The following is an 18902-nucleotide window of genomic DNA, read 5'->3' on the forward strand; positions in this document are numbered from 1 at the left end:
ATGATTGCTGATTATCGAACTGCTTTACAGTTGATCTGAATCTCATCTGCACTTAACCTCATTGTTCCTGGAGCAGAGGTGAGAGGAATGTCAATTGAAGTGTGTCTTGTGCTTTCTGGCTCTGTTTCAGCTCTCTCTTGCTCTCTTTCCCTCTTTGCCATTCACTCACACATACACGCACGCGCGCGCACACGCACACGCACACGCACACGCACACACACTGCATGTGCACACAGAAGCAAACTCATTCAGAGCACTTTATCCCTCTCACAAACAAACACAAACACATCAAGAGCTCCTCTTTCTCCCCAACTAACATGCTCATACAAACATCCAGACTCAGTGCATGTCTATGGCACAGAGCAGACACAGGCCCATGAAAAATGCATGTCCCTTTGCGTGTTTCATAAGAAACACTCATTGGGATTCCATTCCCATCTCTGCTGAAACACCACACAGGAATATCAATTACACTGGCAATTTGGGTGACAGTGTAGGCAGGAATGGCACTGAACGAGAATATGGGATCCACAGTGTCATGATAATGAGAGGGTCACTGTCTCCTGCAGCTCTAGGGCCAACATTGCTTGCGCAGATTATAAAATACACGTTTGCCTGAATGTGATAGTAGTGCTATTGAGTACGGTGGGTGAATCATGATTGGATGTTGAGCCAACGAGGCAGTGGAAAAGCAAATAACTTTTCGAGCAGACTGATCTCATGAAGTGGCGTATGTATGACACGCCAATTGGTATGCCATTATTGGTGTGTTATGAAGACGCACACTCGCTTTTCAGCGTGTTTATCAACGCCGTTTGGCATCCATTGACTTACATTACCTTGCGTTTGCATATGAATTGACGCCGTAGCGAGTAGTATGAAAGGGCGAAAATCCACATAGGGAGGTTAGTTGGGGTGGTGGATGGGTAAAACACAGGACTTGCACCCAGGAGAGCAGGGATCGTGTCCTGCGTGTGATGTTTCCTTCGTTTTCCACGTGTGTTGTTTCCTTACTACGTTTTTCTTTTCCTAAACCCAACCCAGTTCTTCTTTTCCTAATCCCAACCGGTTTTTCTTTTCCCCCACGTGTGACGTTAAAACCAACTGTAGCCTCGTGATAACACGTAGCCTCGCGATAACACGCCACGTGGCTTTAGAAAGTGGCGTGTATGTTTACGCTGTATACAGCTGACTGCCGTCTGCTGTATACAGCATAGATATACACGTAGATATACACGCGGATAGCTCAAAATGTGTACAGATAACACGCCACTTGGCTTTAGGAAAGTGGGGTGTATGTTTACGCGAAGTCATGATATCACGTTGTTTCGAGGGAAAGTGGACCAACACCCGACCTGGGATATGCTTTAGGGTTTGTAATCGTGAGGGTGGGACTATTACAGCGAGCTGCTTTATAACCAACAAGTGTTCCTAGCATTTCACTTTCACTCAAACAATTTTATGCAAAACTAAATACCTTATTGACATATAAATTGCTTAAGTTCCCTTCCTTAAACTACAAAGCGTAGCTTGTTCCTAGTTTTTTGCACAGTGGTGTACTGATTAAAATTCCAGATATTTTCAGCATGGGCATGGATTTTTAGACTTAATTACTCCACAGCTAACAGCGAGGGGTGCTCTCTGTTACAATCCAAAGGAGTCAACAATAATCTCAAGCAGTCTAACACAAAAATCTATTAAATCATGCCCTAAACCTATTGTCAGCTAATAGGGAAACATACATTTTATGACCTGGCTTTCAGGTATAATAACTGTAGGTGTAACATTTGTTTTTGCATTTCTTTTGAAAAGACAGCCATGAGTTTGCTAATATATAACAATATGCACATACAATCCGCATATCTGAGTGTTAAAGAAATAAATACTAAATTCACAATTGACAGTTTCCTCCATTTTCCTCCAGTTTTCTCCAAGGAGAGTAAAAGAAAATTTTTGTGATATTAAAAAAATCAAAATGTAATTTCTCTTTGGTTATTAATACCTTTTCATAAAAAAATAAGCAGCACTGAATCACACCCCCAGATTTCAACAAACAGCATGAAGATGAAAAAAATTTACTCACTGGATTTCATATTTCTCTCTGTATTGTATAGGCTAGTGTCCCTGAATTTAAGCCCAGATAATTTTTTTATCTTGGGCATTGCACTTTGAAAATATTATATCTTGTAACAACTCATTCAAATTAGTCTTCAAATTTCAAATGTAACTATACAATACCTAAGAGTTGCCCCATACACATTTTATACCCCGGTTGCAATGTGTACTTACATGTGTGTATCTATTTGTTTCTTTATAGGAGAATCCTTATATGTGCAATAATGAATGTGATGCTACCACTGAGGAGCTGGCTCATCCTCCAGAGTTGATGTTTGACTTTGAGGGTCGCAATCCCACAACATTTTGGCAGTCCACCTCATGGAAGAAATACCCAAAGCCCCTCCAGGTTAACATCACACTGTCGTGGAACAAAACCATCGAGCTGACTGACGATATCATACTGACCTTTGAATCAGGCCGACCGGAGCAGATGGTCCTGGAAAAGTCACTCGACTACGGCCGGACCTGGACCCCATACCAGTTCTATGCCACCGACTGCCTGGACGCCTTCACCATGGAACCCAAGACAGTCAACGACCTCACCCAGCGCACCCTGCTGGATATCATCTGCACTGAGGACTACTCCCGAGGCTACGTGTGGAAGAATGACAAGACAGTACGTTTTGAGATAAAGGACCGCTTTGCCCTCTTTGCCGGGCCTCGGCTACACAACATGGCCTCACTTTACGGCCAGCTGGATACCACCAAGAACCTAAGGGACTTCTTCACCATCACTGATCTGAGGATTAAGCTGCTGAAGCCAGCCACTGGAGCCACCATGGTGGATGAGAATAACCTGTCCAGATACTTCTACGCCATCTCTGACATCAAGGTGCAGGGCAGGTAAACCCATTTATATTTCTTACTGGTTTTTGCATTGAATAAAATCTTGAAGTTTGGTCGCTTCAAAAGCTTAAAGGGGTGATAGAATGCAAAACCGATTTTACCTTGTCATAGTTGAATAACGACAGTTTGGAGGGTAAATAGGACATACATAGAAGCTCAAAATCCCATTGATACCCCTATCCTCAGCAAATCTCACATTTTGAAACTGCTGCTGAAAACGGGCGAATCTCAACAAAGCTAGATGATAACGTCATGATCTCAACTCCTAGTCTTTGTCACGCCCCAACATTTGCATAGGCTACACCACTGACCTGAGGTCAGCTTAGTCTTCTGAATCTAGCTAGGTCATGCAGATCTCCAGAGGTCCGCTATTTAATTACTAAATTCACTTCTGAGACTTTTTTATGCGAGAAATCAACTATGTAGAGGTCAAATATGGGCCGTTTTACGAAAATTAATGTCTAATTGCAAATTTTGTCCGACTGTGTGTCGGGAGTTCAGCGGCCGGTGCTGCCAGTGTTGCTGCCTCGCCGCCCGGCCTGCCTTCCTTCACAGACCCCGGCCTTCTGGGAGGTAGATGGAGCTCCGTCACAGCTGGCAGCCCACGGTACTCCATACCCGCGCAAAGTCACCGTTTTTTGGGTTAATGGACTACCAAACTCCGCTGCCCTGACAGAGCTCCAGGGCCTGCAGCTCCCCTCTTCCTGCTAAATGGCCGGTGTGTGTGAGTGAGAGCGTGGTCAGCAAGCTTGTTACGCCAGCAATCTCTTACCACAGGTTCCAGTTAATCTTATAATGTGTGTAATTATAATGTGTTGAGTTATTTAAACAAACGATCGGGGAAATAAACGCCTCTTGTCCGCGAGTCTCATTGATAAAGCCTGCGGCTGGATGGAGCTCTATCAATGAGAGCTAGCTAGCCTCCTCTTAGACCTCTGAAACGAAACCCCTAATGTTCACAAAAATGCATTAAATTGAAATAGGACACCATAGTTAGCTTTATAAGACCTTGGGGTAGATGTTCTATAAGTGGCATGACGAAATTCAAACTGTAAATATACGAAAATTATGCCGAAAGTGTAGCAACGATCTTTCCCATAGGATTAAATAGGACACATAGCTAGCCTGGCAAGCAGCTCCTCCTAAGGAGACCCCTAATGTTCACAAAAATGCATTAATTTTAAATCGGACACCATAGTTAGCTTTATAAGACATTGGGGTAGATGTTCTATAAGTGGCGTGACAAAATTCAAACTGTAAATATATTAAAGTTATGCCGAAAGTGTAGCAACGATCTTTTCCAATAGGATTAAATGGGACACATAGCCTAGCTAGCAGCTCCTCCTAAGGAGACCCCTCATGTTCACAAAAACGCATTAAATTGAAATTGGACACCATAGTTGTCTTTATAAGACCTAGGGTAGCTGTTTTATAAGTGATGTGATGAAATTCAAACTGTAAATATACGAAAGTTATGCCGGCAGCTGGCAGCCAGCCAATGTGTTTATATGGGGTTCGCTCAAACCAATCAGCGCGCAGCTCATCTAAATATTCATGAGCATACCATATTTGGAAGAAAAGCTCTTGTTCTAAATAGAGCTATATTCACAGGGTAGTTAAGGGCCTAATAAAATAGCATTTGAGCAATATTCAGCCAAACCAATGTTACATACCCTATTAGGAGACCTTAAGGAACAGTGTGAAATACCCCATAAAATCATTCTATCACCCCTTTAAGCTGTCTTTTACAGCAGCTTCAGTTTGCAGTTACGTTTTATACATTTGTAACATATCTAAAAAGGATTTGAGTTTGCTGGTAAACAAACTAAAATGATGTTTGCATGCAGTGTTTTTCACCAAAAACAACAGTGTATCCTTAAGGTCTAAACAAACATGAGTTCAAATCCTTCCTCATGAAACATTTACAGAGCTGATATTTCAATCTTGGAAATCGTGCATGGTTTACATCCATGTTTACCTGTTTGCAAGCTTCTTTACCTTTGCTGGTGCATGCTGCACTTATTTGCACAGTTGTTGACAAAACCTAAGGTGTTCAGGTTCAGGTGGAGGTCTTTTTTTTTACAAAAACAGCCTCAAATTTTCTGTAAACTAAAATTGTCCTTTGTTAGGGAAAACTACTTTTTCAAATAGCATGAATTATGTGATGAGGAACTATATCAATACTCCTGAGATTCCTGTAGTCCTCAGCATAAGATAAAGTCTATCAATATTGACGGATGTTATAGATGGATTGACAGAATTTATGGCATTATAATTATCACGGAATATGAGACTACATTTACACGTGGCCGGCTATTTTCATAAACGGACATGTAGAACTTCTACATTTTCAGAAAAGTGTTTGTTTACAATGTACCCGTGTATATATGCTGTCAATGTCGTTAAGAGAATGCCACACCTGTAGGTGGCATTGTAACGAGAAGCTCAAGCCCATGTTAGCCAATCACAATCCCGAAAATAGCAACAACAGCAACGAATCACTTCCTCTTTCTCTCTCTCGGCTGCCTAAACCTCCATTTGTCTCAGTTTACATGCAAACGTGCAAACGAAGTTTTCCAAAATCTCCACTTTGGCCGGAGTTTTTAGAAATAATCGTTTTCTGTGATAAAAACAGGGTTTTCGTGTAAATGAGAGGCCAAACCGCAGGAAAATATCTGCGTCTTCCCTTCGTGTAAACGGGGTATCAGTATTAACTGGGGGTGGCCAACCTTGTGCTATTGAGTGCCAACAGTTTGCAGGTTTTCATTCCAAACAAAGACACCACACACTAATTAACACTACTCCAAGTAGCGGGCAAGAGCTCATTATTGAAATCACCTGCTGAGGTGATCGGCTGGAATGAAAACCTGAAGACAGAGACTTCTCCGTGGTACATGGCACCACCTCTGGTATAAACCAACCTATCCTTTCTCTCTTTTGAGTAAAAGTTGCCTTCTCTTGGTGTTGTTCTAATGGTCCAGTTTTGGCACAACAAAATCTAATGTGTTTTCCCATTTCCACAAAGGAACATCAAAAATGTTGCTAATTATGATTTTAGAAAGCACCATCAACTGACCAGAAAATTGAATTGCCACAGTCTAAACATGAATGGAATTCTATAAATGCATTTTGATAAGGAGAATTCCTAAGCGAATCAGCAAGTGTTTAAGGCCCAGAGTAATTTCAAAAAACAGCTCAAAATTCTGTTTTTAAAATAAGCCTGAATCAGGCAAAAAAGGAGCAGCCTGAGCAGATACTGAACTTTACTCTCCTAAATTACTTATTATAACCCTAACTCGACAAGGACAGAGGGCTGAGATGTGGTGAAGAGAGGAGTTTTAATACATGTCTCTTTGCATTTTTTATTGCAGACACATTAAGATTCCAGAGACATCTCATAATCCCATAATATGATTATTGGGTCACTTTGGTTACATTTTCAGTTTAAATAACAACATAGATGTTTTCTTTCGATTACTTCGACTTTTGATGAATATGTTTACATCACTACTAAACTTTGTATAATTACACAAAGTTTGTTATTGTAATTAATTAACTCTTTCAAATGTATTACACCCACAGATATCACAATCCACAGTTCAAACACACATTTCTGCAATATACACTGGTCTCCTAAATCGCCAGCAGAAGTCAGCTGCTAAGGTTGTTAACAGAATCATATGTGATACAATGTTTAATACTGTTTTTTTTAGTCCAATGGAACCAGTTCAGTTTAATTTATTTACCTTCACACAATACAGGGGACATGAAGGACACAAGACAGCAGAGAAAAGCTATAAGAATACAATACATGAACATAAAGAAATTTAAAGTATTTTTATTTGTTTTATTTTTTGTCGGATGTAAAACAACTAGTGTGGAACCTTATGGGAAGCAAAATTTAGCCACAAGTCAAGTCTTTGTGCACAGGTATATTACCATTAGCTATAGAAACAGGCAGGTTTAACGGTCTCCATGAAGACAAAAGACTTGATTTAGGTGAGACTGATAAAGTATTTTTGAAGTTTTATTGCTCATTATGATGATTTAAGGGCTCTTTTTAGAGAAATGTCCTTAATTTTTTAGTTCTTCTGGATGAATGATTATAAGAAACGTGATCTGTGTTTTAGGAAGAGAACCTTTTGTGTGGCTAATTTTATTTCCTTTGCCTGGTTAAGGAGACAGAGTTATTTTTTCCAATGTAATGTTCAGTGTAAAGTTATGTTCACGTAATAATAAACACATGAATAACTGTATGATTAATTGACAGCACATGATATATGGCTTCTGTTTCATTAAAGCTGCACTAAGCGTGGGCGCCTGGGTAGCTTACCTGGTAGAGCGCGTGCCCATATATAGAGGTTTACTCCTCAACGCTTGCTACATGTCATTCCCCCTCTCTCTCCCCTTTCATGTCTTCAGCTGTCCTATAAAAAATAAAGGCCTAAAATGCCTAAAAAATAATCTTAAAAAAAAATAAATAACTGCACTAAGTGATTTTTGGCCACTTGGGGGCAGCAGTACAAACACAACATGGACATATAAGGTTATGTATAAGTCTAAATTTATAGTAAACTGTTGTATACCACCAGACACGCAGCAAAATTAGCATCCATTTGGAGTCATGTTTCTAATTAATTAGTCAAATTTTCACTCCTTTAAGCTCTGGTCTGGTCAACTGAGGGGAAAATCCAACTTTTTAGCTGCTAATTGCTATGTTCAACTAGTTTATCTTTTATCTGTCTGCCATTTCATGCTGAGTGGGTATTGTACAGTGTATCAGATTTCATAGCTGGTAAATGAGGATGATGGAATAATGCATTTCCAGGCCAGAAAACCAAAAACAATCCAAAACTGCATTAAAAAAGGTTTGTAGAGCTGATGGGGACTGCAGAGGTGGGTGATTTCTGTTGGTTTGTTACTGCTCTTTCACATTACAGATAATTTGATTCATTGTTAATATAAAAGATAAATATTAGTGCAGCTTTAATTAAAGTATGTAATCTCTTTGAATTTGGATACTCCTCCATCTCCACTTGAGGTAAAAGTTTTCCTAATTTTCCAATTTTAAAATCTACATTTTCAGTAAGATTAAGAAGACTTCCTTTGCTTATGTCATTAACACAGCTTGCAATGTTGCAGCGTATAATATATTCATCAGTGAGTCATCAAAATGCCTTTGTGATTTTCAGGGAATGGAAACATTGTCGTTTCATGATGCATGGAAATGGCCCACATGGTAATCATAAAGCCTCTACAGCTGCTCTCCAAATGGGACCTGTGTTGCTTGCTGCAGTTGGTTTATATGAGGATAACTTGGTTGGTAATGACCCATCAGATGGGCCCTCGGTGAATTGAAACAGTTAGTCCCTAATTAGAATTCAGTCGACTTCAATGGCAGATTAGAACCATTAGCATGTTGGCTAATTGGTAGGAGACTAATCTTGTAATTAAGAGCATTTGCAGCTGATTAAATGGTAATCATCAGAGACACATTAGTGAAACGTGGAGACATTCAGAATTGCCAGGCCGTTGTTCCAAATATAGCCTTGCCCTGTTTAATAATAAGTGGATTGATGGTTTAATCTATGAGGTTTCCTTTTTTGAGCAAGCTATTTATGCTACAATTTATGCTTTAAATAACACATATTTTCAGACATCTCTAGTATGTTTTAATAATATTTGACTACTTATTGCAAGTCACAACATGAGCTGTCATAACTGCAAAAACATGACACAACACTTCATGATGTTTGATGTATTTGATCACATGCCATGAACACATGCCATTCATAATGGTGGCAAGTGATATTTGCTATTTAGCCCTATCAGAGAGATACATGTTCTGCAGTCAGACACACACTTCCAATATTCACACTCATACTGTAAACATGAATTGATTAGTTCTATATTGCAAGGCTTGCTACCCAGCACAGAATAGCATCTCCCACAGATATCTTATTTTACCATTCATTAGAAAAAAGTGGCAACGGGTTGGATGGGAGGAAAATAAGCTATTTTGCTCAATTTCCCATCCTGCCCCTGGGCATCAAATTCAATTTTCCCCGAAAAGTTTGCAGTGAGAAAGAAAAGAAAATAAACATGCGATTTTTGTCCAGAGGTGGATCAGTAACTCACTCGAAAGAGGGTGATAGAGACGGGTGGGGAGAGACTGATTAGAGCTCCCACCAGCCTCAGCAGCCTTCTGGCTGCAACCAAATGTGAAAGCCTTATCACAGAATGACCATCCTGTCCGAGGATTCCCAGAATACTCCACAAACACTGATTAACTTGCACTCATATGCTGAATATTTGCAGTGTCAGGTAACCTGCGGATATGTTCATGAATGTCACAGCTCTGAATGGATGGAGACCGGCATGCTTTAGAAAAAATTATATTTCCACAATAATCTGTGAATGGTTTTGCCTCATTGTACACTTATATTTCATTTTACGAATATGTATATATTATATATTTCAGAAATTACAAAAGTAATATGAATTTGCCAAGTTTGTGTAAGGTTCATGAGAAGCTTTGCAAATATGTATACACTTTTGTCACAAATTAATAAGTCATTTAATTTGGGGAATCATCATCAATCTCATTTACCTCTAGCTATAAGCAAAAGACTTTTTTGAGGATCATTTTGTAACTTATGAATGTTTTATATTTTAACTGTTGTCACCTCCAGAGGTCAGGGTGGTGGAATTTCACACAGGGGACAGAGCTTGTGAGCTGCCATATTTTTTCTTCTCCATTTCAGTAACACACATCTAAGCCATTTCCACTGCAAACTTTCTGCTCACTGCGAACCCCGCTCTCTTTCACAGTGAATGAAGCAATGTATTTGGTGATTGATTACGTTACAGCCGTCTCATGTTCCGATGGGTAGAAAGCCGACCCTGAACAATAAAAACTTAGGCAATTTGAGGGGGGGGATGCCATCACTCTAGGTAGCAAAATTACCAGAATCCATCCCCTTGTTAACCTTCCATCCCCCCTCTCCATCCCCTTTGTACCCAGACACCGTCCTATCCTGACCTGGACCTATAACCAATAAAATATTGAGAACTATTACATTTTGATGGAGCATTTCTGTTTGAACAGGCGTAGCTTTTTTAGCCTTTTTTAGCCTCTATGGCAGGTGTAGCAGCCCAGGAAACTCACAGATTAATTGTGTGCGTTGTAAATCATCTCACGTGATGCTACTCAGCCAATCAAATCTGTGCCTTCTGATAAGCATTGCGACTCAAGTCATTGAGGGAGATATGCACACAGGGGAGATACGAGACCAGGGACAAGGGTCTGAGAAATAAGTGATTCAGAGAAAAGTTCATATGGCATGCTCTAAAAAGAGAACATTTCTTCAAGCAAAGTTCTTACCTCCCCCAGGAAATTTTGAGCATCAACTACTTGAACACAGAATTTGTATGCACTAATTTGTGCCTTTTCTGCTTCAATGTATTGTAGAAATATCTAAGGAAAAACACAAAAGGGCACCAGGTGACAATTTAAAATATATAATGTATAATTGAGTAAGGCTCTATTACATTCAAATATTTATTGTCCTGTAGATAAACTTTTCTCCTTTAGTCGTATCCCTGCTGAGTCAACACGCATGTAGACACGACTTACTCTTCCCTCCTCTTATGTCTCTTTAAGAATGAGGCTCATAACCTGCGGGCTCTTGGAAGCCATTGAGAAAAACATAATTAAACCCCAGACTTAAGTGCCCAAGGCAGGTAGAAATCAAAGCAGGCACACCGATAAAAGTAAAAATCCTAGGAAGCTTTAGATGCCACGCGTGACAACATAAAAGAACCAGAGTAGATGTCTCCTTAAATAATCTAAGAATTGTTGAAGAACACAAGTTTATAAAACTGGCTTTACAAGGCTTAGAATGACATTGCACTGAAACAACCGTCTAAAAATCTTCCTGCACGATAATCTTGTATCTTATATGAAAAGTTATGAGTAAAAGAAGACATGAGGAAAAGATAGAAGGGGGATTATTATTATTATATTATTATTTTTTCCACCTCTCCTAAGTAGGGAGTCGTGTGTGACGGGGCAAGCCGTGCTATCGATCTCTAATGTTATTCCACATCAACGGAAAACAAAAACCTTGAACCGTGCAGGCTGTCCCACCTTTCACGTCTCCCTCTCCATCGTTCCTCACTTATTGATCAGATGTCTGCTGGTTAATTAAGACATGACCGCTACCGGCTGGCTACGCGGTCAGAGCTGCACATCTGCAGGGCTGCAGTGGGGCCTGGGAATGAGAGGCAGCTAATCCATAAGTGCTAATGTGCTCTTTCTCTCAAAATATCCTGAATCTTTCCTCTGAGGTATACATGAGAGATAATCAAAGGCAATTTAGATACAAAAGAATAGTTTTAGATAAGATATGAAATATTTTTTCCCCAATGTTCCTCTCGAGCTATAGACAAACTCTGCATCCCCCTCTCCCGATGGGAATCCTGAGCTCATAAAAAGTACTGTCTCACACACGTCAACTGTATCTTACACTTAAAGAGTCTATCTACAATGTAAATGTAGCTCCTGCACAGTGCATAGGACGAGCATCGCACCATGCTGGACCACATTTAGAAGATCTTAAAGTGCTCATATTATGCTTTTTGGCTTTTTCCCTTTAATTTATTGTGTTATATATCTTTTTTGTGCATGTTATAGGTTTACAAAGTGACAAAGCCCAAAGTCCACTCCAAAGGCACTTACCATCTCCAACAGAAAACACTGTTCATAAATTGCTCCAAACGGCTCTATTGTAGTCCAGCCTTTACTTCCATGACAAATGTGCTTCACTTTGTAACACACATTATAATGCTCACCTAGCTGCTAGCATGGCACGCCCTCATACTCTGCTTCTGACTGGCTAGTAGTCCTTACCTAGCTACTGCGCATGTGCGACTCCCAACAAAGATGGAACAGAAGTGAGATGCCTCACTTGGTAGCTAAAACAGAGAGCTTAACACACAGGGTGAAAAGAGGAGCTGCAGCAATGTGTAGTACAACAAAAATATGGTGTTTTTTGAAAATGAAACCATGTAAACCTATTCTGATATAACCGCTAAATACAATTATGAACCTGAAAATGAGCATAATATGAGCACTTTAACCCCTGAGGATATCTACAATATGCCTTTCAACTGTCGAAAGTAGTGTAATGATATTACGCCATATGATGGACTGTATAATGTGCCAGGATATTTTCCTCCCTCATTTAAACTACTGACATTTAAATACCCTTCTCTTCTGAAGAAATAGCCTTCCTTACTATGTTTGTGTGTCTCTCCCTCTTTCTCTCTAGAGCTTGCCACTTATAAATGGCAGGACAGGATACAGCATGAGGAAATAGAGCTCAACAGTCCCGCCCACAGTGGGTTCCGGAAGTAAAAATACAATACAATTTCTCCATTGACTAATTGGAGTATACGCCATAAAATCGTAATCGTCGATGATAGACTTAAAACCAGCATGCCGACATGACTAAGCGATTGTATATGCTCATATAGACGCCAAAAATCATGGGGCATTACCCTTGTTTTGAGATAAAAGTCTTTTATTCGTGATGTCTTGGGTAAGTACTTCATTACCCACAATCCTGAACAATCCCACAATCCCACAATCCCACAATCCCACAGTGATGCCTCTGATTGGTGGTACTCATGCTGGTGAGGAGGGGGGGTGTCAGTACCCGCTCTGTGCTGCCTGCACGATCCGTCACAAGGATTTACGACACTGCACGAATCACGATCTGTTCCATGCTTCTGCCGTTAGCCTCTGCCGGGAAGCTAACGTTAGTTTAGCTAACAGCTAATTTGGCTAACCGCTAGCTGACAGCATGATTCAGTCTAAAATAACATTAACTCAAACTTAACACTGGGTAAAGCCAACTACAGCTGATGTAACAGCCATTATATATTTAATGGTTATTTTCAGGTTTTATTTTGAGAGTCTTTTAAAGTTATTACATGCTGTCTCAGCTAGCGGTTAGCCGAATTAGCTGTTAGCTAAACTAATGTAGCTTCCTTTATTCAGTGGTGCGCGGTGGTTTATGGGATGAGTAGTTCCTTTGCTCTGAAATGACGATATGTACACAGTCTTGTACCTTTGACTTTTTTGGGATTTTCTGTTAATTTTTATACTCGAAATGATACGTTGTATGCTTATGAGTCACGTACCGTCTGGTTAGCCTAAGGCATGGTCTAAAACTCTTTATATACGGATTTTTCCAGACGTCAATGGGAGAAATGAATGGGAAATTTACTTCTGGAACCCAAGGTCTCTCACAGGAGGGGCGGGACTGTTGAGCTCTATAAAGGATGTTGTTGAGTAGCTTGATGAAATTTGTTGTTGATTTTTAGCTCAATGGGTGGAAATTATTTTGCAAAGTAGACTACGGCAAATATGGCAGAGCGTCCACAGTTGCACAGCGTGTAGCTGGGTTTTTAACTCAGCCATGTTTCATCTTATTCCTCCCTTAGTATTTTCACATTCAAAAAGGTTTTTGAACCCAGATTCACCCTCATCTTTGAGCAATTTCTGTGTCCCTTTTGGGATATGTGCTGCCTCAGATGGATGCTTTTTGTTTTGATGCCTGGTGAACACTGTCAAAGCCTGCTGTTTATGTGAATCAGCCATTGGCAAAGTTAAATTGTTGATCCACTATTGGCATTTTAAATCATTCCCTGACAGGTACCAGATTGACTTCATGGTTAGGTCGTGCAGAACGGTAAGCAGTAAGAATTCTGAATTTCACAGACTTTTAAATAGCAAACGAGCAAGTCGGTAACGATTATTAAGGCAGTTTATGGAAATGTGGGGGTTTTAAAGGCAGAAGGAGTTTACATTCTACAAATACGCACTAAGATTTTTAAGGCTGCTTTGATTGTTTTTTAAATTTCATCTCTCTACATTTTAGATTAAATCTCTCTAAATCTCTCTAATTTACCTTTAAAAGGATTTAGTGTTTTTCCACAAGAATTTTGGCATTTAAAACAACCGTCAGGTTTCACAAGAGGCAGGCAAGAACCCAATAGCATGACACAAAAACAGTTAAAGTGCAGAAACAGTAGAGGTCAACCCAGGTGGTCAATCAGCATAGCAAACATAGTTAGCTGATGAGGAGCAGGTGAGTATGGGGGTGGGGCAGGACAGGAGACTGTAGCACCAAATGCAGGGCAGTAGGGAGTGGCAGAGTCTGAAATGACGTGTGGCAAAAACAGAAAAACAAATTCTGGGTCACGGTCAATCTCAAAACGATGTGCACCGTTTTGCTACAGTTTCCTGGCTGAACGACAGGTTTCCTCAGAACGGTATGAAACAGCTTTGAGATATGTTTTTTTTTCTCGTTTGTTGGGTGTGTCTCTCGTTTATTTGCTGTGTCACAGGTGATACCCAATCAGCAGAGACGTGTATGTAAAAAAAGGCAGAGTGCTTGCGCACAGAACAGGGTGTTCAAAGCACTCCCGCTACAGTTTAAAAAAACGTGATGCTAAGTTTTGTCGGGGCTGAACGTGGCCCTGGCTGAAGTTGTGAACAGCTTTTAGACCATTTAGTGTGATATGATTAAAGGGATATTTCACTGCTGGAAAGATGAATGTGTATCTAAATTGGGTCATTTATGTAGTAGAAATGTGAAATAATTTTAGAAGTTGGTGCCTTCTAGACCGAGAAAAGCCAGAAAATGTATTTTTGGCTCATGTGGATGAAAGACAACAATCCCAGAATGCACTTGCTTCGCGCCTACCGGTTACAGAGTGCAGTCAAGTCAAGTCAAGTGGGTTTTATTGTCATTTCAAAAATATACACTGCATATAGTGAAACGAAACAACGTTTCACCGTGGCCAGGACAGACAACAGACAATAAAAGACAGGGCATAAGTAGACTTGTAACAGAGCACTGATTGTTATAAGTTAGGTTCACCGTGACTTTCTTGAGATTTGCGTCGTTAAAATCACCAGCAACAATAAATAGTCCATCCTGATGTGCGCTTTGGAGCTCACTGATAGCTCCGTAAAGTTCAGCTAACGCATTGGTAGCATTAGCGCTTGGTGGGATGTAAACACAGCCGTGAATTCGCGTGGAAATGTAGAATGGTCGGCATTTAACAGTCACAAACTCCACCAGTGGTGGGCAGTAGTTGGACACAAGCACCGCATTTCTGTGTGTTAACATATATGCACAGCCCATCTCCATGAGTCTTACCCTACAGAGCAGCATCTCTATCTGCTCGGAAGGCTAGCAGGCTGGGTAGCTGGATTGTGGAGTCCTGTACACTGTTGTTCAGCCATGTTTCCACAAAAACAAAAACACAGCTGTCTCTGAACTCACGTTGGGAGTTTCGTTGAAGTTGGATGTAGTCCAGTTTGTTGTCTAATGAGCGGACATTTGCAAGCAGGATGGATGGGACAGGTGGCCGGCTAGCGTTAGCTTTCCACCTAGGTTGAACTCCTGCCCTCGTTCCGCGTTTCCGCTTCCTCACACACTGCTTTTGATGTCCCCTTCCCCAGCTAGCAGCATCAAGCGTCCCCGCAGGCTGAGGTGCTGGTCTGCATAGCAGGCAAAACTCGCGTAGTGAGTGGTGGTTCCTTTATGGGTTATTTCTAAATATGGCTATCCAAATTGTTTACTGAAGAGGATATCTTGTATTGTCCATTATTTAAAAAAATTAAAATAAATCTAGTTGGGAAGAGATAAATTTATATGGCTGACCGGAGTAAACACAGTTTTTAGTACTGAACTGGAATCTAACTTTAAATGGCTACATTGCAGTCTTGCCCTTCACATAACATATAACGGTATCAGCCAACACAAATTGCACACACTCACACATGCACACAAAAACTCACTGGCTGTTATCCAGCCTCTCACATATAGTATACACTCACACATACATGCCTCCAATCCTCCAAGCCCGTGCCCTGTGAACCATCACAGCTGTAGCCAGCTTGATTGACAGAGTTTAAAAGTGCAGGTTCACACGACCCCCAGCATTACTCCGCTACCACCGTAAGGCTCTCTCCGGCTCTGCCAACGCCTTCTAACTTATCTTCCACCAGATGTTTGTCACATGCTGTGATGTTTTCTGCCAGTCATCTCCCAGTCTCCAGCGTTTAATTAGTGCTCATTAAGGCCCAGGCTTTCTTTGTAAATAATATATGGAGAGAAAGTGCATCAACATAAGCTTCTCTGGTGGGCAGGAAGCCATGAATAGTAAAATCATCAACATGTCCTTTTGCTACACTTATTGTATGATCAAGCTTTACAAGCAGTGCTACAGATAAGGTTGCTGTGGCTTCATGAGTTCAAATGGTGTATACGTGTGTTTATGTGTGTGTGTGTGTGTGTGTGTGTGTGTGTGTGTGTGTGTGTGTGTGTGTGTGTGTGTGTGTGTGTGTGTGTGTGTGTGTGTACTTTCACCCTTTACACAGTAATAGGTAAGCGCATGCAGTAAGCACCACTTGCATGCTTCTTCACACACACACACACACACACACACACACACACACACACACTTTCTTCACGGCTTCCTCCTTGTCTCAGTGGCTTACATCACACATGAATGAGACGGACCTCCTATTGCTTGGGTGGGTAGACATTACCATACTGTATGCCTACATCAATGCACAACTGCAATAATAGGCCTTGTCATTGAAACAAATCACAGTCTTTCAGTGGCAGTGGCCCAAGCCACGTAAATTTAAATTTCATTTCGCCTCGGCAGAAAATTGGAGCAGGGGGAATTAACTTGTGATCCATTCCTAATATTTCTCCAACAATTTGGGCAGGCATGGCGTAGCTACTTTATATTTGGATGGAGGACGCAAACAATTTGCTTGAGATGTATAACATTACACCCCGAAGAATGACAAAATTGGCCACAGCACAGAGCGATGAAAACAAGCCTAATCGGACTCTTCAATTTCACGGTGACATAGCCTGGTGTAATGAGGTAACTCTGTGACTCCCCTCCTCTCCTCGTTCAATGCCATCCGAAATTCAAAAGGAGTCAATGTAAAGTAACGCATCAAACTCATTATGTTAGCTGGATATGCCTTGTGCCTGCTCAAATTATTGTTGTTGATGTTAGGGCCTTAAGTCTTTTATTTCCTTATCCCTGCAACTATGTGTTATGGAGTTTTCTACTGTAAAGGCTTTTGCCTTATGCTAGTTAATGAAACTAGGATGGATATTGTATTTAATTTACTGTTATGAACCTTTTACCTTCAGGGACATTTTTATAAAGATTTAAATAAAGATCTAACCCTAATCACATTATGCAAGCTGTATTAATTCTTTGAATGTTCATGAATTTTGTTTATTCCAAAAGAGTAAATACATTTTAGTAAACCAGATAACATTTTAAAAAAAAATCCACAAGAAAGTATCCAGTTTAGCACCTTTCAACAAATGGACTTTTTAGATTTTAGAAATACCGAAGTCATGAGTCAAATTCCCTCCCACATTCATATTTAATTTATTCAGTTAATTGTTATATTGTATTTATCTGTAAATATTTATAATAAGGTCTAAATGCTGTTTCTAAACCATATCCAAACTTACGTTTAAGTTTTAAGTTTGGGTTGTAAGTTGGGACGTTGTTTTTATTGTTAAACACCATCGCCGATTAGAATGCATCTGTTCACGGATGTGTTTAACATTACCCATTCAAGTTTTATTCAAGTTACCTTTAGTAACGTTTATTCATGTAATTCTAATAAAATAGCTAGTTTCCCCAACATAATTACACTTTTCTTGATTCGATATGTATTAGTAGCTGACCAGTTAGTGAGCAAGCAAGCATGTCTGATGAACAATAAGTTACGGGAGTAAGAAACACAAGGCACTGTGAGCTAAGGTTACGTACCGAGTAACGTTAGTACAGGGGAAGTGACAGGCTGTAGCTGGAAATCGGAAGAAGGATGGGAAATAGTTTTCACATGACTTTATAATCGACATCCACTGAGCCAAAGTGCTTATGTTATCATTAGTTAGCTCGTTCTGGTTTCCTAACTGCATTGCGAGTTATAGGAGCTTAGCTGGCAGCTTCATGGAGACAGCTAAAGGTAATTTTAGCTACCCTACAGCTGTCAGAGTTAGCATCGACTTCATATATTACCTTCTAACAGCTGGATTCTCAGTAACGTGACAATCTGCAAGAAACAGGTTGATTATAAATCACTAAAATAGTAGTGGCAGCACCGTTTGGCTTAGTTATCAATGCCGTATGCATCGTGGCTAACACTGTTGTTATTTTACTTTATGACAAATCATTTCATCTGTGCTTTCTAACATGATGTCATTGTGCTAACCGAGCAACGTTAGCCTTTACAACAGAGCCGCTTCAATACACTTGTTGAGTTAGCTGTTGATTTGTGTTTGTCGCTGTGTGCTCGTGGTAGAATATAATGTAAACAGAGAGCGGCGTGCAAGAAATGCAACGCGCCATGACATAGATCCCCTTCAAGGCCAGGCTGATGTTGGAGGTCCCTCTAGTGGACAGAACGTGTAACAACAACCACATGCTTAGTGGCACTGACAATGCATAAGCCTGAGTAGTGTAGTACATATTTAACAGGCTGCATTTGAGCATTAAATATTCAAATAATATATGAAATAAATGAAATTCGAATGGTATTATAGAGGAAGACTGACAGCTCTACCAAGCATTAGCAACGTGTCAACCAGCACATTGTTGTATTACTGTGTTGCAAAGTAGGGCTTTGACTTTTGCCCAAAAATCATATTCGAAGTTCGTTTGTTTATGAATATTAATATTCGAATATATTCGAATATTTATTAATAATATTTTGACCATTAAATGCCTTCAGTAAGGCTTATATTGGTATCAAACTTCGTATATGTTCTGTCCACCAGAGGGCAGTGTATCAGTCAGTAGGCGTGCAATGA

General features: G+C 40.2%; 1 protein-coding gene across 4 annotated transcripts in view; it reads left to right on the top strand.

The window, feature by feature from the left end:
• Positions 1 to 18902, top strand: part of LOC116045871 (netrin-G1-like) — a 75554-nt gene that overhangs the window by 33114 nt on the left and 23538 nt on the right. For all 4 annotated transcript variants that reach the window (XM_031293814.2, XM_031293819.2, XM_031293815.2 and 1 more), the window contains exon 3: positions 2318 to 2961. In XM_031293814.2, coding sequence (XP_031149674.1) covers positions 2318 to 2961 — 644 coding nt within the window. The remainder of the gene's footprint in view (positions 1 to 2317; positions 2962 to 18902) is intronic.

Source organism: Sander lucioperca, chromosome 9, assembly GCF_008315115.2.
Source record: "Sander lucioperca isolate FBNREF2018 chromosome 9, SLUC_FBN_1.2, whole genome shotgun sequence".
Taxonomy (NCBI): Eukaryota; Metazoa; Chordata; class Actinopteri; order Perciformes; family Percidae; genus Sander; species Sander lucioperca.